Here is a 27,232-nt window from a genome sequence, read left to right as displayed (position 1 = left end):
TGTGATGACCTGTTGGGTCCCCAAATCCCAGTCACGCGTTTGTATCGCAAGCGACGGTAGGTCGCCGCGACGTGATCTTCGCCAGATAAGAGCCGCGCACAGGCGGCCATTGCATTAACTGATAGAAACGAAGCTAGACTGAAAGCTTCGCGTGCGCACTTCATCAGGCGCTCTTCGTGCGTCAGGTCTCAATATCGGAACGAATACCTCGACAACGGATCCTTTAAATGCGTAAGCATTTCCATGCTTATCCAACGATAAAACTGGTCGTCCGTCTTTCTGTCTGTCTGTTATGAAAGACGACAGCTTTCAAGTTAGAGCCAGCAGCAGCGAGCAAATCAGCTTCCTGCTACCTATCTCTTCGACGCGAACGAAGCTCTCACAACACACCGCACCCTGCCCTTTTCGCAGATTGCTTTCAAGATAGCGGCCCAGGCATCTCTCTCTCTTCAACGCTAAGTAACCGGCGCGAACACAGTGCGCGAAGCTATATCAGCGGTTGGCACTCTCTGTCCCCGTCGCAGACCGCTTTGAAGAGACGGTCCGCGCGACCGTGCAATACGGAGTAGCTGCCAGAGTATCGTTGGTCATGGTTCATAATCAGCGCACCTGGGCGCCACCACCTGCAGTACTTTGCTTGTGTCATGAACGCATCTTGCGCCACCGGGCGAAGCAGTTCATGTTACCGCTGCGCTGTCATTTGTACTGGCCAGATCAAGTTTCATAACTTTGATAATGACACCGGGCTGTGTGGAGAGGAGCAAGTGGCACAATGCTTAGGCATGCTTAGACAACTCCCAGAGCAGTTTCTGCGTGCAGTTTTTTAAAAACTACTTGAGTTGTTTTGTCTCCTGTGGCATCCTACTTCAATACAATCATTGCAACGATGGCGTTAAAGGATTTAAGTAAGAATGTTTTAACCGATATTATAGTTAACTAGCAAACCAGCTGCGATCACTACTCGTCCATCTGGTGTCCACCATGCTGAAAAACGAATAGGGAAGAAAGCATGTCGCATCGGGTAAATGCTTTATATCTGTTTCACTAAAATAGATCGTATGGTACGTTCTCGTCTTAGTTACTGTAAATATTCCTCAGCAAATGAACACTGCCAAAGAAACCATAGTAACCAGGATAGCCAGTCAGCCTCTAGAGTCTGTAAAGGAGTACGTTTATCTAGGTAAATTACTCACAGGCCACTGATTATGAGAAGGAAATTTACAGAAGAATAAAATTATTGGAGTGCATACGGCAGGCATTGACAAATCCTGACTGGTGCTTACCAATGTCGTTGAAAAGAAAAGCGCACAATCATGGCATTCTACCGGTGCTAAGATATGGGGCTAAATCTCGGAGGTTATCAAAGAAGCTCGAGAACAAGTTAAGGACCCCACAAAGAGCGATGGAACGAAACTGGTTAGGCCTAACGTTAACAGACAATAAGAGAGCGGTGTGGATCAGAGAGCAAATGGGGATAGCAAATATTTTAATTGACGCTAGGAGAAAAAAAATGAAGCTGGGCAGCCCATGTAATGCGCAACCGGTGGATCGTTACAGAGTTACGGAACGGTTACCAAGAGAAATGAAGCGCTGTCGAGGGCGGCAGAAACGAGGTGAGGTGATGAAGTTAGGAAATTTGCAGGCGCAAGTTGGAATCAGCTAGCGCAAGACACGGGTAATTGGAGATCGCATCCGCTAGTTGACAGAAATATAGGCTGATGGTGATGTTAGCTGCACCAAAAATTAAAAATCGCCATTAGAAGATAGCGCAATTCCAACCCTGGAACTAATTACTCGATGAGGTGGCCAATACTTCGACCGGAACTCAAATTCGGAATTGACTAAGAAAATTTTTGGAATAAAGTATTTTACTATTTAATTTCCAGCAACTATTGCAACTTACCAAATACCTACTGAGTGTGCAACGCAAATCAACTTGGTAGGAATTCTGAGGATGGCATCTGTCCATCTAAAATTTACTGTTTTCCACTTACCTTTTTAAGAAAGCGGTGTTTTATGCCTTGAAGCACAAAAGTAATCGGAATGCAATGCATTTCGTCAGACACTTCGACAATTATTATCTTAAAACTGGCGTAGGCCTGAGAAGTCATTGCAAGTGGGTACGCCTTGCGAACTCATCGACTAAAATTCGTAAATTGCAATGTGCCATATAGAGTTATTGAGAAGTTTATTAGTGCAGTTGTGTTAACTATTGAATGAAACAATTTGAATTCTCTTTGAATTAATGTCCGCCTCATCTCGTAAAATACCCCAAGGGCTAAAATTGTGCTTTCTGCCACTGACAATTAAAAAAGAAAATGGTGAAGCTGAAGGAAAAGCACTTGGTACACAAGAGAGGAGAGCTAAATAATTTGTGTGATCAGAGGTCAGTTTCAATGTTGCTAACCTTCTCAAAGGGGGTAGATATTACTATATTCACTAAAATTATATAATTTCTTTGATGTACATTTGGTTACAAAGCCATCACACTGCGGTTTTAAACCGAGCCTTTCAACATGAACCGCGCTAACTTAACAAAAATGTTTGTCGAATGCATTTGATACTTTCAACAATGTAATGTTTTTGTAAAAATCGTCAAGTAATTGTCCCACAGTAGTGAAACAACACGCGTGCTTTCCGAGCATACAGACATGGCCGGAAAAGTCAGCACCGGTTACTGGCCTCCTGTGTCCAGCAGCGGCGGCGATGACGCAGTGCCCAGTACAAGCCGCGCTGGCATGGAGGGAGCATCAGCCAGTTTGGAAAACAATGGAAGGTGAGCACAACTTTCGAACTTTTTCCATTGGAGCAACTCAGAGAGGACTTGGAATGCTGGCTCAGGTTCAGTTATGCTTACAATGATGAAGTAGTGCGCGGGATTTAAGCTACGATTCCTCAAATGGCAGAAGATCAGATGGAGGTCTGGCAATACGGCACTGCCATTAACAGTCACCTTTAGGTCGGGGGCTTCTATGTGCATGATAATGTAGAAATACATTGACATGAAAGCGTCAAATGGCTCATTGAGCGAGAAAGTCGGCGTCCACCATCTGTAGCAGCGAAACGGCACCAAATTTCCCATCGGCTGCGACGCTACGTCACGAGGTGCGTCTCTACGAAGCAGGGCAGGCGAAAAACACCTGCTGCAGTTATAGCGCGCGAGGTGTTGCGTGAGGGGAGAGGATATCGCCGCGACGCCAAGTCACTCTCGCGCTCAGAAGAAACCTGTGTTATCCGAGCGCTCCTTGTCCGCGCAAGCTGTCGCCTGCTCTCAAACTGTGCCTCGGTGGATGGATGAATGGATGCTATGAGTGTCCCACTTGAAACTGGGTGGGGGGTTGCACAAATAAGCTCTTGTTCTTATTTTGCTTAATGTCCTACCTGTAAGTTTGAAGTAAACGAAACGCACACACAGAATTCGCAGCATCAAACTTTATGAACCACTACTGAGAACTTCGTTTGTGTACGCCTCCGTTGTTTCCTGTCTCCCTATTTTCCTGCCACAAAATCTTCAATCGCCTTCTACTAATCTCGGTTGCGGACACGCATACTTTCGCCCAGCTATCCATGAACCCCTTCAGAGAGGCCTGAGGAGCCAAAATAACAGCTGGGTAGACATCTTCCATTCTAATAAAACAGGTTCCATTGTTTCCCTAGCTTTACCGCATCAAGCACAGAGAGAGAGAGAGAGAGAGAGAAATAACTTTATTAAAGAAAAATAGGGTTAAGAGGGCCGGAGGGTGGGTCCTTAGTCCAGGACTCCAGTGGCCACCGCCACGCGCCGTGCCTGGTCGAGGATGCTCAATTGAGTCTCCAGGTCAGTCCGGGCGAGGATGGCTGCCCAAGGCTCCCTAAAGGAACTTTGTGCTAAACGGGGTGAATTTGAATTTTGAAGGCGTGATTGGCACTCCCATGTCACATGGGGCAAGGATGGCCTCCCCCCGCACCAGGGGCATTGACTGGCATATCTGGTTGACCAGATGGCATGCCATCGCCCCAGATGTGGGCTTCTTTCCTGGTGTAACTCGCTTTATAACTGTGTTCTAAGGCATGCTAAATCTGGCTTCGGAATGTAAGGAGCTTCCCCTTGAGTTCATACTTTTTTATCTTTCTCGATTTCGTATTTCCCTGTCAAGTAGTTGCACATAGCAGGTGTCATTTCCATTTCCGTCACCCGTGAGGTTGTCTCAGCCTAGAATTGCCAGAACACAAGAGCGAAACTCTGCAAATGCGAAACATGTGGTAAATCGTGCAAGCGATGGTGGTACCTTAACATACCAAATGCATCCATACAGTCATAAATCCCTGTAGCTGCGAAACATGTGGTAGATCATTCGCGCAGTTGGGGCATCCGTTAATGTCCCTGAGCGCACGCATACAGGCAATAAACCCAACATTTGCAAGATATGTGGGAAACCATTCACGTGGTTGGGTAACCTTAAAAGGCATCGACTCAAGCACACAGGTGAGAAACCCTATGTCTGCACAAAACATATGAAATCATTTCAGAACAAGCATTATCTCAAAGAGCATTTCAACCTGCATACGGTCGCGAAACCTTTCGTCTGCGGAATATGTAGTAAGTCTTCGCGATACAAGACAGGTCTTATACATCATCGCCTTCACTACGCGGATGAAACGCCGCATAACTGTGCCCAGTGCGGCACTCGTTTCTGAGAGAGAGAGAGAATCCCTCCACGGGACATGTGTGCCAGATGTTTACGTGTTATTTGTGCGGGGAATCCTATAGAGGTGCGATTCCACTGGTCGCTCATCTGGTAACGCATAGAGGTGGGCAGCCGTAACAGTGAGATTGGTGCTCATATGAATTCAGTCGTGCGCGACTTCTTCACAGAGACGTGAGTGTCAAGCTGTGCAGGAAAGCAACGCTGATATTCTTTGATAGCACTGAGCAACCTACGCAATGCAACGCAACGCCATAAACAATTGCTGATCCACTGGCGTCTCTGGGTTGTTGCGCAGTTTTGACATCAAAAGCAGAACGTATTGCAGGGTGCCTCAAATTGAAATTGAAATTTTTTATTTGCCATCCTGTAGATTTACAGATGGGGGGACTGTAGAAAAAAAGCTATCCATCAACAGCTTGACGAGTCTACAATCCCTGTTTCTGCAGGGAGGCAGCATAACATATGCGCACATACATATACATACATGATATAGCTGTATACATAACTTCAATGACATGTTTCTCACTCACACTTTGCTTCATGTGAAGAAAGAAATGCAAAAAACGCAGATGCATAACGCTACCGGATATTACATCGAAACCGTATACATCAGTTTCAGTTCCTTGGATGATGATGTAAAAAGATCAAATCAGATCGAATTATAGTAATTTAACAGTGTTGGTATTATGTATTTAAGGCTTTGTTTCCCATAGTTTGAACGTGGTGTTGGTACTAAACAATCCTCAAAGTGTCTTGTAACGTAATTTGGAGCTTTTTTCTGAAGTTGGGCTAGAGTACGCAGGTTGCTATTTCGATGGATTTCCAGTTTATATACATGACTCAGACGATATCTGTAGAGATTGCGAGCTGGGATCACACCAGAGTTATTAAAGAAGGTTATTGTCGATGCTGTGTAGGAAGCGTTATATGCGTGGCGGAGATACTTCTTCTGTAACAGGTGATATGTTCAAGATTGGTGGATGTTGTGTTACCCCAAACCAATTGGCAATAGTTTAAATGTGATTGGAAAAGTGAATTGTACAGCAAGAGTTTAATACGTGCGGAAAGAATGTACCTCATACGGCCTACTACACCAGTTATTCTACTTATTTTGCGTAGAACATATTTGACGTGATTGTCCCATGACATGTTCGCTGAAAAAATGACACCCAGACATTTGAACGTCTCGACTATTTCAATACTCCTTGAGTATAATACAATATCTTGATGGGGAGGTATTTGCTTGTTTTTCGGTCTGAATATAACTGCTTTTGCTTTGTTTGCATTTATCCTAATTAAATTCACGCTCGACCATTCCTCTAAGGATTTCATTGTATTGTTACATTGTTCTATAAGAACATGAATATTATTACCAGTGAAAAAACTACTCGTGTCGTCCGCATAAATAATAAACCTTGCCTGAGAGTTCATATTGACGATATCATTCAGATAGATATTAAAAAGGAAAGGCCCTAGAATACTTCCCTGTGGCACTCCACAATGGTCAGCTCTAGCCTTAGAAGTAAAGGTGTCGATTTTCACAATTTAGTAAGATTTGGCAAGAGATAATGCCTGCCCTCGTATTCCATAATAGTTTAGTTTCTCCGATAAATTGTTGTGGTCAACTAAATCAAAGGCCTTAGAGAAGTCTACGAAATTACCAACAACTATAGCTTTGTTTTCAAGCTCTGTTAATATATTTTCTTCCTGCTCTGCTAATGCTAACTCGACTGATTTTTTCTTACGAAAACCAAATGCCCCAGATGTGGGATAATATTTACATTTATGCCAGATTTCGGGCTGTCGAATGCATGCCGCGGAATGTCATTTGACTCTCCAGGGCATGACGTCGTTAGAGATTTTTAGCGTGTCCGGTATTCTGGTAAACGCACGCGGACTGTGCGTTATAGCTGATGAGCGAAGGCGCAAACCTGATGGGCCTGCACGGCGCAGCGAACTTGTGACGCTGAGCTTCATCACATAAACAAAGAGCCAATAATGCAGAAACTAACTGTATCATACTTCGCTGCTGGCGTAATCGTGGTGCTGAGAATTTACTCCAGCAGCAAAGCAAAATACACATGGTTATTGCAATATTAGCATTCTCGGTCTGGTTGAGCACAGCGCCTCAAGGTGGCTAATGCTGCAGTAACCATGTATATTTTGCTTTGCTGCTGGTGTAAATCTCGGCAGCATCACGATTACGCGACTGCCGAAAATTTACCCCAGCAGCGACGTAGAATACACTGCGTAATGCAATATTGGCTCTGTATTTATGGGATGGAACTCTGTGCCGTGAGGTGGCTGATCCGTACAGACAGTTAACGTTTGCGCCGCCGCTTATCCGGTAAAACGCCCAGTCCGCTTGTGTTTACGCGAACGCCAGACAAATTAAATCTCTATTGTATGCAAAACGTGACCGTTTTCCTACTGTGTTCAATACATCTTGCATGCAGTGCCCGTTCATCGTCACGCGCCTACCTCAGAGGAATATAGATTATAAATCACACATCGGGGGGGGGGGGGGGGATGCATACACATGTATATAGTGAATGCACGTTACTTTGTGCAAACGTTGGCTTCAACGATCATTCCGCGTTCTAAAGCTACACTTCAATCGTATCTTACTGTGAATTTCTCTTCTTTTGTAGCATTCCTAGTGGCTCCTGGGCTGGTCAACTAAACACGCAGTGCTACCCGGCTGACGTCATATCCACGATGTATGGTAGGTGCGATACGGCGCAACTACACCTCGCTTTGGACGTGATTGAAGAGGTTAATGGATTTGTTTCAATACTCGCCTAAGACGGCAACGCAGACGGCGAAGTGGATAGCGGCGATCTTAAGTCTTGTTCCAATTCTCACGAAGGCGTCAAAGTAGACAGCTTGGCGAAGATAGCATCAAAGTCAGAAACGATGCAGGCTACTTTCCTGTCCAAACAAGATGGCGGCTAGCAGGATGCTTGGAAAGCCGACAGGAAGGTCGTCTGCGCACAACAAAATGTAGACGTGCTTTTCTACGCCCTTAATGTAAGTGAAATCGTGTTTTTCATAGGTTCGCAGGCGCAAGTACTTCAAATACAGAAATATTGCGTGCTTTTCTCAGCTTTCTCTTCCCGCCGCGAGGTGGCGTCTCGTCGCAGACGCGTCTTCCATACGTCACCCAGACGTTTCGAAACGCGTTCCATTACATGGCCTCGAAGCTGTCTTGGCTGTCTCCTTAGCTGTCTACGTAGAGAGTCTCCGATGCTGGCCTAAATTGGAACACGCTCAATGTCTGCTATCGAATACGATACGTTCGAACAGCATAGCCGCTGGCTCACAGGTGCATGGCTCTGCAACAGAGAGCCTGCATTCTTCCTGGTTTCTTATTCACAAGATTGAACTGTAGTCACATGTTTGGCGGGCGAGTCAGATGGTCTCACAGGTTACTCGGGGTGGCGATGAAGTTGCTCGTGCGTGTAAGGTTCTGCGCTAATTGCGAAAGCATAAATACGAATTATCCGTGAGCCCTAGCTCCATCCCTGCTGGACGTGTAAGAGTTGTAAGACTGTAGCGCCCTCCTTTGGGCGGCTGGTAGAACCCATTTAGCGCGCGCCCGCATAAAAAATAAAGACCGCACCTGGCCGAACCACGTGAAGCCACTGCTCGCTGTTCCATTCTGGCGTCGATTCGGGTCCGCTTTCTTTCCTCTTCTCCTGAGGCATGAGCCTACAAGTGGGGACATAGGACCAACACAATGGCTGATCCACCCGCACCCTCCACTAAACAGGACTCACGTCCGCAGGACATCTCGTCAGTACAACTGCGTCTCCCACCCTTCTGGCACCAGAATCCACAAGTTTGGTTTCACCAGATCGAAGCACAAATCTGCCTCTACCACATCACCTCGGAAACGACGCACTACTTCCACCTCGCCTCAGGCCTCTCTCTCCTGATGTTGCCAGCAAGCTGTCGCACATCCTCTCCACCCACGGGCGCTACACCATATCAGCAACTGAAGACCAAGGTGCTGAAGAGATTCATAACGTCGGAACGAACCCGTCTCCAGCAGCTCCTTATCGAGGCCGTCTTTGGCAACCGGCGTCCCTCCCAAGTGCTACGCCGGATGCGACAGCTTCTCGGGGAGCGCGACGAACCCACCGACTCAGCGTTGATTCGCGAGCTTTTCCTCCAACAACTTTCCCAGCTCATCCGCCTCGTACTGGCGGCGGCCGGCGACATCACCTTCGACCGCCTGCCAGACCTAGCCGTCCAGGTTCATGAGGCGACTCGCCGTCCATCACCACTGTCGTAGCGCCTACTGACCCGGCGATTTCGCGCATTGAGGCTCGCACCGATGAACTGGCCGCCTCAATCACCACATTCTGGAGCCCCCTCCATTAGACCCATTCGTCTGGTCTCGGTCATCGCGCTCTTTCGCGCACATGTCGAGCTTGGGTCCCAGCCTTCAATCTCTCTGCTGGCATCGCCGGCATTTGCGACACTGATCCACGAAGTGCGCACCTCCCTGTTTGTGGCCGGGAAACGCCCGCAGGCATCAGTGACGGCGCAGTGTGGTAGCGCGTTTCGTCCCTGCCACCTTTTTATGGTAACCGACAAGTTCTCCGGCCAGAATACGCGCCCGGTTCCTTAAAGACACGCGCGCGGAAATCAGCGTTGTTCCCCCGACTAAGGCTGATCGTTCCAGGTCACCAGGACAGTCGCTTCGTGCTGCCAACGCCTCGTCTATAGCGACGTATGGACTCCGATCTCTTGCCCTCGACTTCGGCCTTCGCCGCACTTTTCGGTGGGTCTTCGTCATCGCAGACGTGATTCGGCCGATCATCAGCTCGGACTTCCTCTCATACTACGACTTGGACGTCTGCGTGTGGCGTCATCGCCTCACAGACTGTCTGACTCATCTCTCCATCTCTGGAGTCCTGTCCGACCTTGATCCCATTGGCATCAGAACGCTGATACCTACCTCCTCATTCTGAAAAATCTTGGCGAATTTTCCGAATTTCACAAAGCCATGCAACCTCACTCTGCCGCCTAAACATACGGTGACCCACCACATCGTCACCCGTGTTCACGTACAGCCGCTCGACCAGGCCGCTCGTTAGGGAACCGTATAGCTATCGCGAAACGGCTGGTCGACTACATGCTGCGGCTCGGCATTACACGGCCGTCGTCCAGCGCGTGGGATCCTCCACTGCATCTAGTGCCCAAACGGGGTCCCGGTGAGTGGCGTCCCTGTGATGACTATCGAGCGTTGAACGCCAAGACCATCCACGACAGTTATCCACTGCCTCACATCCAGGATTTTACGTGGCGCCTCGATGGCTGCACAATTTTTAGCTATGTCGACCTGGTTAAGGCTGTGCCCGCCGACATACCTAAAACCGCCATCACGTCGCCCTTCGGTTTGTTTTAGTGCGTGCGGATGCCCTTCGGACTCCGCAATTAGGCTCAAGCCTTCCAGCGTTCATCTGTGAGAACACGCGGGGCCTACCTACTGTGTTTGCGTACCTTGATGATGTCCTCATCCCGGGATACGCCTGAAGATCATGAGAAGAATCTTCGGTCAACCGCCGGCCCGTACTCTGCCATTTATTGGTCATCAGAAGCCCGGGCCGCCTTCACTGCTGCCAAGCAAGTACTCGCCAACGCCGTGCCTCTTATCCATCTGCGCAGCAACGCCCCTACTCGCTTGATGATGAATGCATCCAACGTGGCCGTCGGAGCCGTCTTACAGCAGTGCATTACTCCGAGTGGAGACCTTTGTCTTTTTACTCTTGGAGGCAACTTCTTGCTAAGACCCGCTACTGCATATTCGGCCGAGAGCTACTAGCCATCTACACTGCGATACAGCACACGGCATTTTCTCGTGGATGCGCGTTCTACGTGCTGACCGATCATAAGCCACTGACATACGCTATCGGCACCAACTAATCCAAGTACGTGTCACGCGTACTACGCCGTCTCGCTTACATTTTAGAATTTACAACCAACATCCGGCCCCTAAATGGTGCCAAAAACACGAACGCAGATGCCCGTCCTCGTATAGCCGCAGTTGACTCCCTCTCAAACCGTCTACTGGGACGCACTTTCGTCCGCTCATCAGAATGATAGAGAGCTGACCGCTTTTCGGGGAACCGCCGTTCTCTTTGATCACGCCTTGTCTCATCCATGCTCACCGGAGCCCTTGTGGTAGAATATCTTAGCAGACCTTCCCCACCCTTTTGTACCGGCGTCACTACGTCGAGCCGTTTTACGCTCTCTACGCGACATATGTCACAGAGGCATTCGAGCTACACGGCGCCTTCTCACCCAGCCCTATGTCTGGCCCGGAATTAACGGTGATGTACGTGCTTGGACACGCACGTCTCTGCCCCACCAGACGACAAAGGTGTACCGTCATTTCATACCAAGACGCTTCCCCAAGCCTTCCTTCCACCCGGGCGTCGTTTAGAATATGTTCATCTCGACATTGTGGGCCTTCTACCCGTGTCTCAAGGTTACCGTTTCATACTCACCATGGTGGACATTTTCACACGCTGACCGCAGGTTGTTCCCATTCATGACATCACCGCTGAGACTGTTTCCCGCACTTTCATTTCTACGTTTGGTATCTCGCTTTCGTTGTCCTGGCACCGTGACAAGGGACGGTGGACGCCAATATGAGTCCTCCCTGTTTTCTTGCCTTAATCGCATTCTCGGCGTCGGAGATTGCCGTACCACTGCATATCACCCCTGCGCCAATGATATGGTGGAACGCCTGCACCGACAACTGAAGACGGCCCTGGCTACTCGCCTCAATTGTACCAACTGGGTTGACGCCTTGCCCCTTGTACTCCTGGGTTTACCGGCCGTCCTCCGCGTAGACCTACACTGCTCAGCAGCAGAGCTAGTGTACGGCAGTTCTCTGCGTTTCCCCGGAGACTTCTTTACACCAAAGCAGCTACCAGCGCAGCCACAACAATTCCTACAAAGCTTCCTGGACTGTGCTTAAGGCCTCCGGCCCTCTCCACCCAGTCCTTCCCGCCACAATACAATCTTCGTGCACTCCACCCTGGCCACTTCAGCGCACCTTTTCATGCACCGAGACCCTGTCCGACCATCGCTAACCCCGGCCTACGACGGACCATTCCGCGTCCTCCGCCTCACCCCGGAAACTGCCTCTCTCACAAAACGGCCGGGAAAAGTCAGCTTGGACCGCCTTAAGCCGGCTTACGTGGAAACCGCGATGGAAAGCCTCTCATCGCAGCCTGACCTCGTGCTAGAATTCTATTGCCGGCCCTCAGTCCGGTTTGGACTTCCAGTCCAGACGGGGGGCCCTGTAGTGCCCTCATTTATGCGGCGCGTAGAACCCGGATAGCACGCGCTCGCATGAGAGGAAAATAAAGATGGCGTCTGGCCGCGGTACATGAAGCCATGGTACGGTGGCCACGGCTCGCTGTTCTATTCTGGCGTCGATTCGGGTCAACTTTTTCTGTCCTTCGATTCTGAGGCATGAGTTGAATGGAACGGCTTATGCAGGCAGAAGCCGAGAAGAACGAATTCGACAGTAAGGGCTCTGAAAATATTGTTCCATTATTGTAATGCTTTCTATTTGGGGTGTCTGTTCAAATGGGTACATTCATGATAAACTCAACTTTGCGCTTTTTGTCTTAATTTGAGATTTCACCTGAAAAAAACACCGCATATCCACGGGGTGAATGATGATGAGTGGGCGAAGCTCCGGAGGGAATCATCGGTAAACCGTGAATCTTCCGTGTAATTCGCCCAGTCTCGCCGCACTAAATCGAACGATTGACTTCCACCAATGACACGCGCCATATGTGACGTCATTCCTGTTTTATAACAGCGCCCTTCATTATAATTGCACCATCTCCCGCTTAAGGGGACGCTAGCACAAACGCGTTAGAAACGTGCAGTACTCTCTAGTAAGGGGGAGAGGCCACAGCGTCTTACGCAGCCGTTTACACATGCCGGAACGAGCGCCGCGTTTGCCGACGCCATCACATGACTGCTGAGAGAGTATAACCCCCGTATTCACAAACGCTCCTCGACTTGTACTTGCCTTGCCACCGCCTTCAACGCGTTTCGAACGCGCTGCCCAAGGCGGTGGCAAGTCAAGTTCAAGTCGAGGAGCGTTTATGAATACGGGGGTAAGGCGGAGAGGCCATAGCGTCTTACACCACCTTCTTACACGGGCCGTAACGCGATCGAGATCGAACATCTCCTGCTGGCCTGCCCGGCGTACCTCCAGCAGCGGGGCCCACTCCTGCAGGAGTTCCGCCGCCTGGGCCTCCCCTCTGGCAAGGAGGAAGATCTCCTCTTCCCCGGCCGACACCACCTTTCTGCACTTCGAGGCGTCGTGGAGTTCCTTGACTCGTCAGGGCTCTCCGCACGCCTCTAAGGACATTTCTACAAGCGGGAAGGCCTCACGGCCTCCCACTCCACCCCGGGCCTGACCGGCCTGGCACAACACCCCTGCAGACTCTGCAGCACACCAAGGCCTTCCATCTCGGCCTGATACGTGCCGCCTATGCCTGCCGGTTTTGCTTCGCCCAGCCATGGCGACTCCACTCTATCCCTTCTTTCGCTCCCACTTACCCCTCCCCGTTGGCGCTGAGCCGTGCTCCCTCAAGGGCTGCAGAAGATAGCGCCAACCTTTCCCTTTCCCTCTAGAACCACTTATCGGGCCGTAACGCGCCTGCACAAACGCGTTAGAAACGCGCAGTCTTTCGTTAATGTTGGGTATTTATTGTCATCGTGGTGCGTGTGTCCATGTGCGCTTCGTGGCGTAGTGGTTAGCGCCGCGCGTTCGGAAGCGAGGGGTCCCTGGTTCGATTCCGCGATACGGACTTCCGAAAGTTGTTTTCGGAATTTTTTTTTCTCATAAAAGTAGACGTGGCTACCTACTACGACGACGACTACTACTACTACTACAGAGGAGGGACAGACCCACACCCTAAGGAGCTTGGCCCCTAAAAAAAAACTGGGAGAAAGCCGTAATTATTGAATGCAATTGCGCAGAATGAAATCTACTACGGTGGTGTAGGACAGGACATGTGTCTGTGATGTTGGGCATGTGAATTGTCCTCGTTTGGTTGGGGCGCCGTTTTATTATTGAGTTTTATATCCCCAACAAAAGAGAAAGTTTAGCACAAGTGTCATCTGCGACTGTTCAAACAAATAAACGTCGTCTCACATTTTTAAAGCAGTTTGATATCAAAATTTTTATTGCGTATTACAGTTATAATAAGCTGGTATGGAAGCTATACGCCTTCATCGGCTCTATTTTACCTAAATGGAAGATGTTAATTTGCTTTTAAAAACAAAAGAATTTTCGAAATTACCAAAATGCATTCTAGCACGCGAAAACCACCGCAACAAGATAAAAAAATACACCATCTTCCCGTTGGAGAACCCTGAGTAGTATGCGAAGCAGCTATGGGGTCGACTCAAGGTAGTTTTATCAGCTTATAAACTTGGACATGCAGCAGCACCAGCAACGCGCAGAACTGTTGTCGACGCCATCGGCGTTTTGCCCGCGTTCGCACCGAACGCGCGTGGCGTTGGTGACTGTTGCCGGTGCTCTGGGGCGCCTGCCGCCGCGCCTCTAACTTAAGCTGCTTCGCATTATCGCGCACGGAACCGCAGGTGTTGCCATTCGTTGCGCAATCCGGAGAGGAGAGGAGCGTCGGAGAGGAGCGAAGGAATGCCGAGAGGGGAGGAGAGATGAGACAAAGAGAGGAGGGGAAAAAGGATGCGCATGCGCAGAGGAGAGGAGTGTCGGAGAGGAGAGAACGAATGCCGAGAGGAGAGATGAGACAAGGAGAGGAGGGGGAGGAGGATGCGCATGCGCAGTGCGGGTGTGGACGCCGCACGGCGGATTCAGGCAGGGACATAGCCCCGAGCATAAGATGCTTCGCATATAAAAAAAATTACACCATCTTCCCGTAGGGTAACCCTGAGTAGTATGCGAAGCAGCCATGGGGTCGACTCAAGTTCCCATTAGTTTTCAGATCGGCATGTCGCCCCTGCCGTTTCGTGGCAGCGGCTCGATCCCTCTTCTCCGCGGTGCTGTCCACGGCGCTGACACTGGCGTTGCCGCTGGCGCTGTCCGTGGTACTCATCGCGGCGTTGCGGGAGGAGAATGAGAGGACGCAGTGAATGATGCTGAGCGGGCGAAGCACCGGGGGATATTTCGAGAAAAACGCCGGAAGCGTTCTCCGGAAGCCGGAAACTGGCTTCCGGAAGTGAAAACATAACCGAAACTGGAAGTGGTAGCCGGCTTCCGGTTCCGGCTTCCGGAAGTGGGCGCCGTACGGCGGAGGGAGGGAGGAACGTAGCCCCGACCATAAGCTGCTTCACATCTAAAATTACTCCATCTCCCGCTATAGGGAACTATGTGTGGATGCGAAGCAGCGGGGAGATGGTTAGCTTGAGCAGGAGATGGTTTCGCGGCAGCTGCCCGAGCGCTCATCGCGGCGCTCACAGGAGAATGAGGCGAGCGCGCTCCGTCATTTTCATGCCGCGGAACTACCGTGGCGCCCCCAGCGGAGTATGCAGCTGTCGCACCACCTGTCGCGCGCCGCTCCAGATTCCTAGAGCAGAGAAAGGGGGAGCGTCGGAGAGGACGAGAGAGGGAAGGGACGCGTTGCGCTGTGGGGGTGTGAGCCGCCGGCAAGAAATGCTTCGCATATAAAGAAAAGTTTAAGCAATCTATGAGTCCCCCTTTCTTGTCGAGGTATTCGCCGACAAAAATTCACTTTTGTCGCCTCGATGCCGAAACTGGACGGCCGATGATCGCTGAAAGCGCCGCCCACGTTATTCTCGACGCTCTCTTGACGAAGAACAGCTCGTTGTGATGACCTGTTGAAGCATCCAATCCGATGTCGCGCGTTTGTATCTCAAGCGATGGTAGGTCGCCGTGACAGTGTCTTCGCCAGATAAGACGCACGCACAAGCGGGCGATCTATCAACCGATAGAAACTTCGCGTGGGCTGTGCATTAGGCGCTCTTCATGCGTGAGGCTTCCATATCGGAGGGGCAAAAAGCGGAGATTTGTCAACGAATACGTGAGGGGTAATTGGAGATCGCAGGGAGAGGCCTTCGTCCTGCAGTGGTCATAAAATATAGGCTGGTGATGATGATGAGGTCGACAGAGCTATAGAATGTTGGCCAAGAGGAGGGAAGCGCAATGGAGGACGGCATAAAACTAGGTGGGGTGATGAAATGAGGAAATGTGCAGGTGGAAGTTTTGATCAGCTAGCAATTGTTTATCACAGGGAGATACCTACGTCCTGCAGTGAACATAAAAAGTCGCTGGTAATGATCGTGAATATGACGTCGACAACGCACAGCTTGTTTTTATTGCGATAGCAATTATATGGACACTTCAACCGAATTTCTGCCGTCGGCGTCGCCGTCGTCGCCGTCGCCGTAAGGTTCCCTATAGATAAAATCGTCGCCGCGCGCCGTATGCGCGAGGGGAAGCGTGCGGGGACGCACGCTATCACGGAGAGCGAACGCACTCAATCTCCCACGCAAGCAAGGAAGCGGGAAGCGAGCGCCGGAGGGAGCGGGGGGGGGGGGGGGGGGGGGCACTTCTACTCCGCCAACAACCGCGCTCGTCGCTCGCACCGTCTCTTATCTCCACACGGCTCCGACCTTTATGCGCTGTGCATTCGCCGCTCAGTTTCCGTTGAAGCGATAGACCGCACGTACCTTCGCCCGCTGCGGCGTATATGCGCTTGCTGCCAGCGTTTTGACAGTCGTTGTCTGCAGTCATTCAGTGTGATCTATTCATGTTTGTTTTGCGCGCTCACACCACAGTTAGTAATAGTCGGGCCACATTTTCCAACGCACGCTACACATGCAATGCTGCCCGGATCGGCAGTGCAGCGCTACAGGTGTGTCCCTTCGCACGCGCTGCCCACGGGCAGCGCTTCTCATCAACACCACCGTTTCACACGCGCCTTCTCGTGGTCATCGAGTCTTTCTTCATGTCGGTCTACTTACGCCTCAGCACACCTGCTTACTTAATCCGCTCATGTTTACTACAAGTCATATTGCTACCAAAGCCGCTCACCTTACTTCGTATGACATTGCTGTGTTGCTATCGCATTCATTGCTTCGCCCTTAGGGCGAAACTGTGACATTTTTTTAACGGCCTGCAGTGTTTTTGTCACCTGTGGCTTCCTGCTTCAATACTATCATGACAACGATGGCGTTAAAAACGATAAATAACAATGTTTTTAACTAACATTAGTTAATTTGCAAACCGGCTGCGACAACTAATCGTCCATCTGTTGCGCGCCGGGCCGAAAGAACGAATAGGGAAGAAAGAACCGTCGCATTGGGTAAATCGCATTGTTATATTTGGGTCATCAAAATACATCGTATCATATATTGTCTTATTACCCCTACTATTTATCTGCCTATGAACACTGCCTATGTAACCGTTGCATGGTGTGTTTTAGTTTATGTAGCTGCCCCGATTTTTTTTAAAACTCCCCATTGGAAGATAGAACAATTCAATCCCTTGAACTCGATAAGGCGTACGTTACTTCCACGAGAAAACAAATTCGGAATTGACGAATTCCGTAAATGTTGCTAATTGGGTTTTTACTAATTACTTTACAGCACCTATTAAAACCTACGCGATGTAGCTACTAAGTTTCAAGGCATATCAAGTTGGTACGAATTTCGAGAATGGCACCGGTTTCACGATATGCAACGTCAAACATACGGCAAAAAATGCATTGTGGTTCTACTTACCTCTTTTTGAATACGCAGTTTTATGCATTTAAGCGCCAAATGAACTTGAAAAGCCAATGTATTTCGTCGCACACTTCGACAACAATTATCCCAAAACTGGTGAAGTCCTGAGAATTCGTCGCAAATGGATACGCCTTTAGAATTAGAACTCGTAAATTCGAATATGTGCCATACAGTAAGTATTTAGATGTTTGCCAGTGCATTTGTGCTAACTATTGAGTGAAGTATTTCGAGTCCACGTCATCTAATGATACAGCTGAAGGGTTAGAATTGTTCTATCTGCCACTGGCAATTTCCTTGAAATTTGGTGCAGCTAAACGAAAAGCACCTGGTGCACAAGAGAAGGGCGACAAATAATTTGGGTGATTAGAGGCTGATTTTAGTATTGCCAACATTCTCAAACGGATTAGAGATTACTACATTTACTAAAATAATATAGTTTATTTGATGGACACTTGGTCATAACGCCATCACAGTGCGGTTTTAAAACTGGCATTTCAACACGAATCACGTTACCTAATCAAAAACATTTTTTTCAGGGGCATTTGATACTATATAAACCATGTAAGGTTATTTTCAAAATTGCCGAGTGAGTAAATGACGCACACTAGCGAATAAACAGGCGTGCTTTCAGGGCATACAGACATGGCGGAAAATGGAACCACCGGTTACCGGCCTCCTGTCTGCAGCAGCGGTGGCGATGACGCAATGCCCAGTACGAGCCGCGCTGGCATGGAGGAAGCATCAGCCAGTTTGGAAAACAACGGGAGGTGAGCGCAAATTTCTACTGTCTTTCTATAGGAGCAACTGGGAGACGACGGGGAATGCTGCCTCGGGCTCAGTTATGCTTGCAGTGATAGACTAGTTTGCAGGATCAAAGTTATGATTCATCCCCTGTCACGTGCAATGGGGGCAAGTTAAAGATATCCTGGTGGTCAAAATTAATGCGCCGTCCCCCACTACGGCGTGCTTCATAATGAAATCGTCGTTTTGCTGCGTAAAACCCAGGAATTATTCTAAAGTTTTGATCCCTGAAATGGCAGAATATCATATGGTCTGACAATACGGCACTGTCATTAACAGGCAGCTGTATAGCTCGGGGGCTCCCATCTATATACATAGGAACAGACATATATTGATGGGAAAGCGTCAAATGGCTCATTGAGCGAAAAAGCCGGCGTCCGGCGTCTGTGGCAGATATACGGCACCCAAAATTACCTTCGGCAGCGACGCCTTGGCAGGAGCGCGATTCGAAGTAGCAGAGAGGGCGATAGGGAGAACCTACTGCCGAAATAGCGCGCCAGATGTTGCTAGAAGGAAAAGGGGTCGCTGCGACGTCCAATCACGCTCGCTCTCGCCCTCGGAAGCCTGCGTTACCCGCGCTTTCTTTGTCCGCGCAAACTCTTGCCTGCGTTCGAAGTGTGTTTCGGTCAGGCGAAATCAAAAGGCGCGAAGCCTGTCAACGCGCTCGCTTGCCCGCTAGGAGTTCGTAACTCGAAGGACCGCTCAGGGCGTTCAATTCAACAATACTGCTTTTGCATTCAGAACTCGTAATAAGCGCTTAGGTGTCCTCAAAATTATTTTAATGGCAACCCCTGCCCCAATTTTTTCAAGGTTCATTGCATTAAAAAAACTGTCAGCCCTTCCACTGGGTTTAATATGGAAGAGCTGCGAAGCTGAACTATGGTGGTAATTACGTATTTCCAATTATGCCTACTACGATGTGATGGTGTAATTGGTTATTTAAACTGTTAAAGAATGAGAAATATATATGATCCGGTGGTTGTCATTTATTTAGTGACCACTGGGACCATGGCCTTATGGTAGCTGCGGTATACCGCCATAGAGTGCACGGCAAAAATTGTCGCGTTCTTCATAAACACGTTACCAACGCCTCGCGTGTTCGGTGCGAACTCGGGCACAACGCCGTTACCGCCGACAACAGTTGGGCACGTTGTTTGTGTGACCGCACACGACCGCTGTCCAAACGCTGGGGTGAGCAAGCGCGCCAGCAGCAGCGAGCGAACGTTCACGCGGTCTATCGCTTCAACGGAAACTGAGCGGCGAATTACAGCGCATACAAAGGTAGGAGCCGTGTTGCAGATCGCATTCAAGATACGGCGCGCCAGACCGCCCGGTGCCGCGCAAAGTACAAGTTGCTCGCAGAGCAGAAGCCGCAACCCCTCCCTCCCGAGCTGCCTTCCCGCTGTCCTCCTTTCCCGTGGAAGATTGAGTCGGCAGTTCCCCTTGCGCCCAACGTTCTTAGCAGTTTAAGAACGTTGCTTGCGCCCGGTCGCAACATACGCATTTGGTGTCGCAGCTAAACGTCGCCTCCCCTCCCACCCTCCCTCCTTCCCGTCGCCCCACGGCCTTTCGCGCGACGAAAGAAGTCGCGTTTGCTCTCCGCCGTGCCCACGTTCCCCGTGAAAGTGCGCGCCCCTCGCGCGCATTCACTCGCACATATCGCACTCGGCCAATGAGAATTTTTGTTCTACATCCGGACGCGACCATCAAACTGAGGCCTTAACAGCTTCGCTGTAAAAGTTATATTGCAAGTGAGCAAAATGCGTTTTCAATTTATGCCTTATGTTACTTTAAAAATATCCTTGGATGTTCAAAATTTCAAAAACACAGGATTCAAGATTACCATTTCGAAAGTCTGCAACAAAAAAGAAACAATGCCATGATTCTGTAAACTGCACCTCATAATACACTTAATGTGGACGAAATAGTTGCATTGCACAGCGCCTTGGTATGCGTACCAGAAATGTTATAGTAGGGAATTTTCAAAAGTCTCGTAAACGGCACATTGTATACAAAAGCTCACCTGTTGAGATGCTGTCACAGATGCAGTCTACGTATGTGCATTACATTTTTAGAGCGCCGCTCTTAGGCGCCCACTCCTTCGGCGAGCGCCTGCGTCCTACCTCGTAACTAAGCGAACGAACACAACGAAAGATGAGAGCGAACGCGCAATGCAGCGGGGGATCAAAAAAGCGGCGAGATCGAAGAGAACGCGACTAGGAGGGTGCAGTGGAACCATAAGGTGCAAAGCGAGTGTATGGCGAAAGCGAGAAGAAAAGCGTAATGCCGCAAACAAGGGGCTTTACGGCGAGGATGGCTACAGGATCCCGCCAGAGAAGCGCGCGTCATCTGCATGGAAACAAAGTGCTCCATGAGCGCAGGTTGCCTGTGGAGGCTGCTCTAAATCGCGCCCATTTGTCACCGACGCGCTTACTCGTGATCTCCCGATCAAAGGGGTAGTTGCGCCACTCTTCGATGCGTTTTCTACGTGCCGCACGAGACAGGCTGTCCATGAGCGCCAATATATCGCGAAATGAAAACCCGTATTCAGCGGCGCTGAGATTTCACATTAGGGAGTACCGTAATCATCGGTGATTTTTTTTGCAGAGATCTGCTTGTTTGTTTTATTTTGTTTTTAGAAATTGCTGATTTGTTTTCAAATTTTCGCAAAAAATTTGAATAATGAAAGAAAATCTGCTATTACTGTTCCTAGAATTGAACTTTTTCTGTCAATTGCCACAAAGTTTATTCGTGTCGCCCCAGCGGTAGCCTTATAAAAACATCTATCCACTTAAATATATCTTCTGAAGAGAGAAGTCGGAGGTGGCCCCTAGCTAGAACTCCTCTTAAGATACTGTCAGTGTCAGCTGCAGCACAATTGCAAGTGTGTTATGCACTACCTCACTGACCCAACTTAATATTATGAGGATGATATTAAGGTGAAAATTAAGCAGACTCAGCTTCAACTGACGGCTACGTAAGGCTAAGCATGCGTGGTTTGGTAGAGAAGCGGTGTTTTAATCCTTTGCATTTTGAAGCGTGCCAGCGTATCCTGTAGGTCTATCTCTCTCTCTCTCGCTGTCTGTGTCTATATGTATATATATATTCGCGGTGCGTCTTGTAAGATGACGATATTCCACACTGAAGTATGTGACCAGCGGGTGAGCCTGTCTGTTTCGAGGCTGAATAACTCGTCTGGCCACGCATATTTGTCGTGCAAGGAGGAAAGACAAATGTGCCTCCGCAATTACAGCGTGAGAAACGTCCTGCTCACATTCCACACCGACAAAGATGCTGCTGCGAGGGGGCAGAGTCACGGATTCATCGGACACACGTAGCGCCGTCTTTGGTAATTGCGCTATGTTATCAGCTTCAGAAGGAGAAGGGTCCTCGAACGACACCAGTTCTGTGGCTGACGCATTGCACAGACCAAAAGGCATTACGTTGAATTCGAAAAGGTCATCAGGTGTTGCGAACGCTGTCTTCTCTTTGTGGGGCTCATGCATCGGTATCTGCCAATATCCAGAACGCAAGTCGAGGCTCGAAAAGTATTCGGCACCTTGTAAGGTATCCAAAGCATCGTGAATACGGGGCATAGGATATACATCCTTATGGGTAATTTTGTTTAGTGCCCTATAGTCGACGCAAAAGCGTACCGAACCGTCCTTTTTTTAACTAGGACAACAGGAGACGACCAAGGGCTTGCTGAAGGCCTTATAACGTTCCGTGCGAGCATGTCGTTGACTTGGTCTTCTGTAACTTTCCGTTCAGCAGACGATACACGGTAAGGGCGGCGACGAATGACGCGGGATCCGTCGGTTTCGATGTGATGCGTGTCCACGGTTGTTTTACCCATGCCATCCGAACACGCGTCAAAGCAAGGTTGGTGTTTCCTTAAGACGGTCAGCAAAGCATCAGTCTGAGTTGAGCTCAGATCTGAACTCACAGTGACCCTGAGAGCACTGGGTGAACCGCCCGTGGGCGTACACTCGGCGAAGGAGGAAAGAGGCGAAGCAGTGACGACGACACATACTGATGCTGCGTCGATATGCATGGCAACAGTGGACCCCTCCGGTAGCAGAAGTGGCTCTGATGTCGTGTTGTAGGCGGTCAGACTGGCGCAGCCGCGTGAGAAACGCACTAGATAAGAAGCGATGGCGATTCTCCGAAAAAATGCAGCGCTGAGAAGGGGAAACCACTGCGTCGCCATCGATATTTTCGCTTGATGTAATGGTGAGAATGCGGGCTTGGCCGGGTGGAAGAACAAAATCTGCCGCTGTGACAAGGTGAGGCGGCGAGGAATCGGCAGCGTCAGAGAGCTCGGTGTCCGTAATGTGTGTCAGTGGTTGTCCGCACGAAATGACAGCAGATGCAGCTGACAAGAAATCCCAGCCTAAGATGATCGGACGAGCGCACGACAAAGCGCAGTAAACTGTATATGATGGTGAATTACGTCGATGAGGACACGAGCAGTACACTGTGCGGTAGGGTAAATCGGACTGACATTGGCACCACATAAGACCAGACCAACATGCGGAATTTGCACTTTTCGTAGACGGAAGCATACTTCGCGATGAATAACAGAGAGGGCGGCGCCAGTGTCAATAAGAGCGTCGACAGAAACACCTTCCACACAAACAGCTGGTAAATTAGTCGGGCGAGCAGGAGGAATTGGGACAGTTCGCAAACAAGCAGTTTCTCCTCCAAAAACTGCAGCGTCTAGTTTTCCGGATGGTTGTCGAAAGAAGTGGAGGCAGGACGCAGGGGTGATGAAGTACGGCGGAACGGAGACAGGGAACGACGACGGGATGAGTGAGAAGACCAGGACATGTTTTGAGACAACGGAGGTGAGGGCGAGCGATGTGACGAGGATATATAGGGTCCTGGAACGTAGGCGTCCGATCTGGGCACATAGTCTCTCTCATAGGCGGAATAGCCACGTCGTTCATCGTGCTGGCGCCGGCGGCAGAAACGAGAGGTATGACCACGTATGCCACAGTAGAAACATACTGGGCGGGAAGGGCGCCAGGTAGAGTCATATGGTTGCGCGGGGGCCTTCGCTGCCATCAAGGCCAGGTGGTCGCAGACAACGGTGGCAGGTGCAGACGGAACTGGGACCGCAGGCCGCGAAGCAATCTCGGCTTAAGAAGGTGCACAAACAGGCGCAGCGGACCGGGCATGTGTGACCGTTGGCATGGACGCCAGTTCTTCTTTAATGATCTCGCGCAAACTGGGAGGAGGAGCGTGCAAAGACGCAATGGCGGTGTTGGCCGGAGCATGACCATGAAGCTCCTCGCGCACAATGATGCGGATGAGCGCTCGCAATTCGTCGTTGTCGGTAAGGTGAGCGTCGCAGGAGGAGCGGGGAAGACGAAAGGAGCAGATTGTGGCAATTCGTTGGCAAGTCGTGATGATGTCACTAACGGAAGTGGGGTTCTCAATAACAAGGGCGTGAAAAGCAACGGAGTTGATGCCCTTCAGGATCTGGCGGATACGTTCCGCTTCGGGCATGTCACTCTGAGCGCGACGGCAGAGGGCCAGAACGTCTTCAATGTAAGAGGTATAAGATTCCTCGGCTCCCTGGATGCGGGTAGCGAGCTTCTGTTTCGCTACTTCGGAGCGCCCAGCAGATATGCCAAATATCAGTCGCAGCTGCGCAGTAAATGCTGGCCAGTCAGGGAAGTCGCGCTCATGGTTGAAAAACCAAGTTTGGGCGACGTGCCCCCAGGTAGAAGGCTACATAGCGGAGCTTGTGTGACTCGTCCCAATGGTTGCAAGCGCTCACTCTGTCGTACTGGTCTAGCCAGGCTTCCACGTCTTCGCCGCGAAGGCCAGAAAAAACCTGAGGGTCGCGTTGCGGTGCGGTGACGCACCAAATAGGCCCAGCTGGCGGAGCTGATGTGGTGGCAGCAGTGGATGCGGTGGTTTGTGCCATGACTGGTGTTGGCGAGCACAACCGTCGACCAGAGTGGAGCTCCAGGGGTGACGGGTAGAGCAAGAGGACGGGGATATCAAGCACCTCCATCACTTGTGAGACGACGCCCGAGACGAAGGCAGAGCTCTTGTATTGTCACACAGCGCGAGACAGCCCACGAACACCAACCCGACAAAATGATGATGATCGTGAGGATGGGTATATACACATGAAGACGATGATGAACTGCACAGTTAGTGCTCACAATATATATATATATATATTCTGGTCATTTATTGTGCACTTCATCATCTGTACATTATCATCATGCGTGTGCCCCTCATCTCATCGCGCGTGCGGGCGCATCATCATCAGTGTGGAGTGTGTCAAAGGCTGTTCAGGCTGGTTGTGGACGCTGGCCTTCTTCGCCGTGTCGTCTCTCGGGCTCAATAAAGGTCCGCCCTTAGTGTGACGTCACAAGCGGTGGAGGTGCTTCTTGGTTCCCCGTCCTCTACGCGCCTGGCCTACTCCCTGGAGCTTCGTTCGGGTCGCCGCTTGTGCCCACTGTCCGTCAGCATGTCGCAGGACGAGCAGCCTGGTGCTTCTACCCTAACCATCCCGCCTTCACAAGCAGCACCTTCTGTGATCATCAGCGGCCACCAGCGTGATCCCCATCTGTTCGCTGGTCTTCATGGTGAAGATGCTGAGGACTGGCTGGATGATTACGAGCGCGTAAGCTCTGCTAATCTGTGGGATGATCCCCACAAGCTCCGCCATGTCTCGTTCTACCTGACCGGCGTGGCGAAGGCCTGGTTTTTCAACCAGGTCTGGTTGATTTCACCGATTGGACGAACTTCAAGCAGCAGCTTCGGCAAGTTTTTGGCACGCCGGCGGTTCGCTCCGCCCTTGCGAAGAAAACTCTGGATGCTCGCACACAACACTCCGGCGAGTCCTACACATCGTACATGGAGGATGTGCTTGCACTCTGTCGCCGTGTCAATGATGCCATGGCTGAGTCAGAAAGGATACGCCACATTCTTAAAGGTATTGGGACTGTGACCTTCAACGCGCTCGCCGTCAAGAACCCGGCTACCGTCGCTGACATCGTCTTGACGTGCCAGCGCCTCGACGAGCTCGAGTCCGTTCGCTTGCAGCCGGGCTTCAGCGAACACCGTTCTGCGGCAGGCCCTGACATGCCTATGATGATCCGGGCGATCATACGCGAAGAACTGCGCTCACTTGGCTTGTCACCTTCGTTGATGATTCCTGCTCAGCCTTCTGGTGCAGCATTGCGCGACGTCATCAGAGAGGAACTTGCGTCAATGACCTGCTCTGCGAATGTGGACCCTCCGGCCCCTCGCACCGTACCAACATACGCGCAGGTTGCTGCCGCGCCTCCAACTAGTGTACGGCCAACGTTGCCTCTACCCACATACGCGCGGATTGGTGTCGCTCCTCCGACCAATGTCCCCTAATTAATTACCACTTGAGCCGTCATCGCCCCACCTGACCGCACTATCTCACAGCGTACCGAGCGCCCCTTATTACCCGCCTTGGCGACCGTCTCGTCCTACCTGTTATTACTGTGGTTACCGCGGCCATATATCACGTTTTTGCCGCAAGCGCCAACACGATGAGCGTCGCGGGTACGACCTGTGTGAACGCGATGTGTATTCTGGTGGGGCCTCTTACCAAAGCCGTCGTTACGCTTCCCCTCCGCGCCGTTCCCCATCTCCGCCCGCAGCGACCGAGACGCCGAATGGTTACCGCACACCAGACGCCGATCACCTTCGCCCTTCCGCCGCTCCTCGTCACCGCTTCGGCCTGCCTCATTCACCTCTGACCATCGCCCGGAAAACTAAGTAATGCAGTTTTTTGGAGGAAAAACTGCATTCACCGACAGGACTACAATTCCTCCAGCGCGCCCTTGTAATATGGTGTCCGTGTTTGTTGAAGGTGTGCACGTTGAAGCTTTGGTGGACACCGGTGCGACTTTATCTGTTATGCATTCCGATTTGTGTAGGCGTCTCAGGAAAGTTACGACGCCTTATGATGGACCCGCGTTGTTGCAGCTCAAGGGAAAACAATCCTCCTTCCGCATTTGTACAGTGCGTGTATTCATCGATGGCATCGTCCACTACATACAATTTGCTGTGCTGTCGCCCTGCTCCCACGAGCTCATTTTAGGATGGGATTTCCTTGCCTCTGCCTCTGCTGGTATATGTTGTGGGCAAGGTGTCGTACATATGACAGACACCGACTATTCGCTCGGCGATGAACCGCACCAGCCACTTCGTCTACTCGCTGCAAAAGATACCGAGCTACCTCCAGGCTGTCAGCAAATTCGGACCATCACGTCCAACGTCATCGACCATGGCGATGTGTTAATGTTACCTTGTGAGCGTTGGCTCACAAAAGGGATAGCCATTGTTTCAGGCCTAGTTATGTTTGATAATGGTTCTGCGCTTCTCGCAGCAAGGAACACAATATCTGAGAAAATTCTAGTTCCTAAAGGCACCACTTTGGTTTGCGTTGCTGATTCAGAGCCTCTCTCTGTCGTTCCCCTTAAGGCTGCTCCCTTCTAAAATCCCTCCTGCTGGACATTCTGCCTCTACCTCCACTCTTGCTGCTGCAATCAGCTTGGACTTGACCCCTTCGCAGACGCAACAGCTCCTTGACTTGTTGAAGAAGCATGAAGGTTCATTTGACGCCCATTCTTCAACATTGGAACAGCGGACCTTCACAGCGCATCGGATTCAGACAGACGGCAGATCCATCGTGCGTCGCCGGCCGTATCGCGTGTCTCTGGCTGAGCGCAAAATTATTGAGCAAAACGTCGCCGACATGCTGCAACGTCAGATAATTCGCCCCTCTGCTAGGCCTTGGTCGTCTCCCATTGTTTTGGTCCGAAAAAAAGATGGCTCCGTGCGTTTCTGCGTAGATTACCGAGCGCTCAACAAGATCACGCGCAAGGATGTGTACCCCATGCCTCGCATTGACGATGCCCTCGATTCCCTGCAAGGTGCCGAGTACTTCTCCAGTCTTGATCTGC

At 50.4% G+C, this 27,232-nt stretch overlaps 1 protein-coding gene across 18 annotated transcripts in view; it reads left to right on the top strand.

Annotated features, from left to right (window-relative positions):
• Positions 1-27,232, top strand: part of LOC125941611 (zinc finger protein 391-like) — a 330,617-nt gene that overhangs the window by 144,536 nt on the left and 158,849 nt on the right. For 7 of the 18 annotated variants that reach the window (XM_049659279.1, XM_049659282.1, XM_049659280.1 and 4 more), the window contains 2 exons: positions 2,650-2,776; positions 7,340-7,413. The exons of 8 other annotated variants lie outside the window; for them this stretch is intronic. In XM_049659279.1, the coding sequence (XP_049515236.1) occupies positions 2,650-2,776; positions 7,340-7,413 (201 nt within the window). Of the gene's footprint in view, positions 1-2,649; positions 2,777-7,339; positions 7,414-18,096; positions 18,233-27,232 lie in introns of all 18 variants that reach the window. 3 more of the 18 variants (XM_049659274.1, XM_049659283.1, XM_049659278.1) reach the window with 3 other exon arrangements.

The sequence above is a fragment of the Dermacentor silvarum genome, chromosome 11 (genome assembly GCF_013339745.2).
Source record: "Dermacentor silvarum isolate Dsil-2018 chromosome 11, BIME_Dsil_1.4, whole genome shotgun sequence".
Taxonomy (NCBI): domain Eukaryota; kingdom Metazoa; phylum Arthropoda; class Arachnida; order Ixodida; family Ixodidae; genus Dermacentor; species Dermacentor silvarum.
Note: the sequence above shows the minus strand (reverse complement) of the source record. Positions and strands in the feature narration are given on the sequence as shown.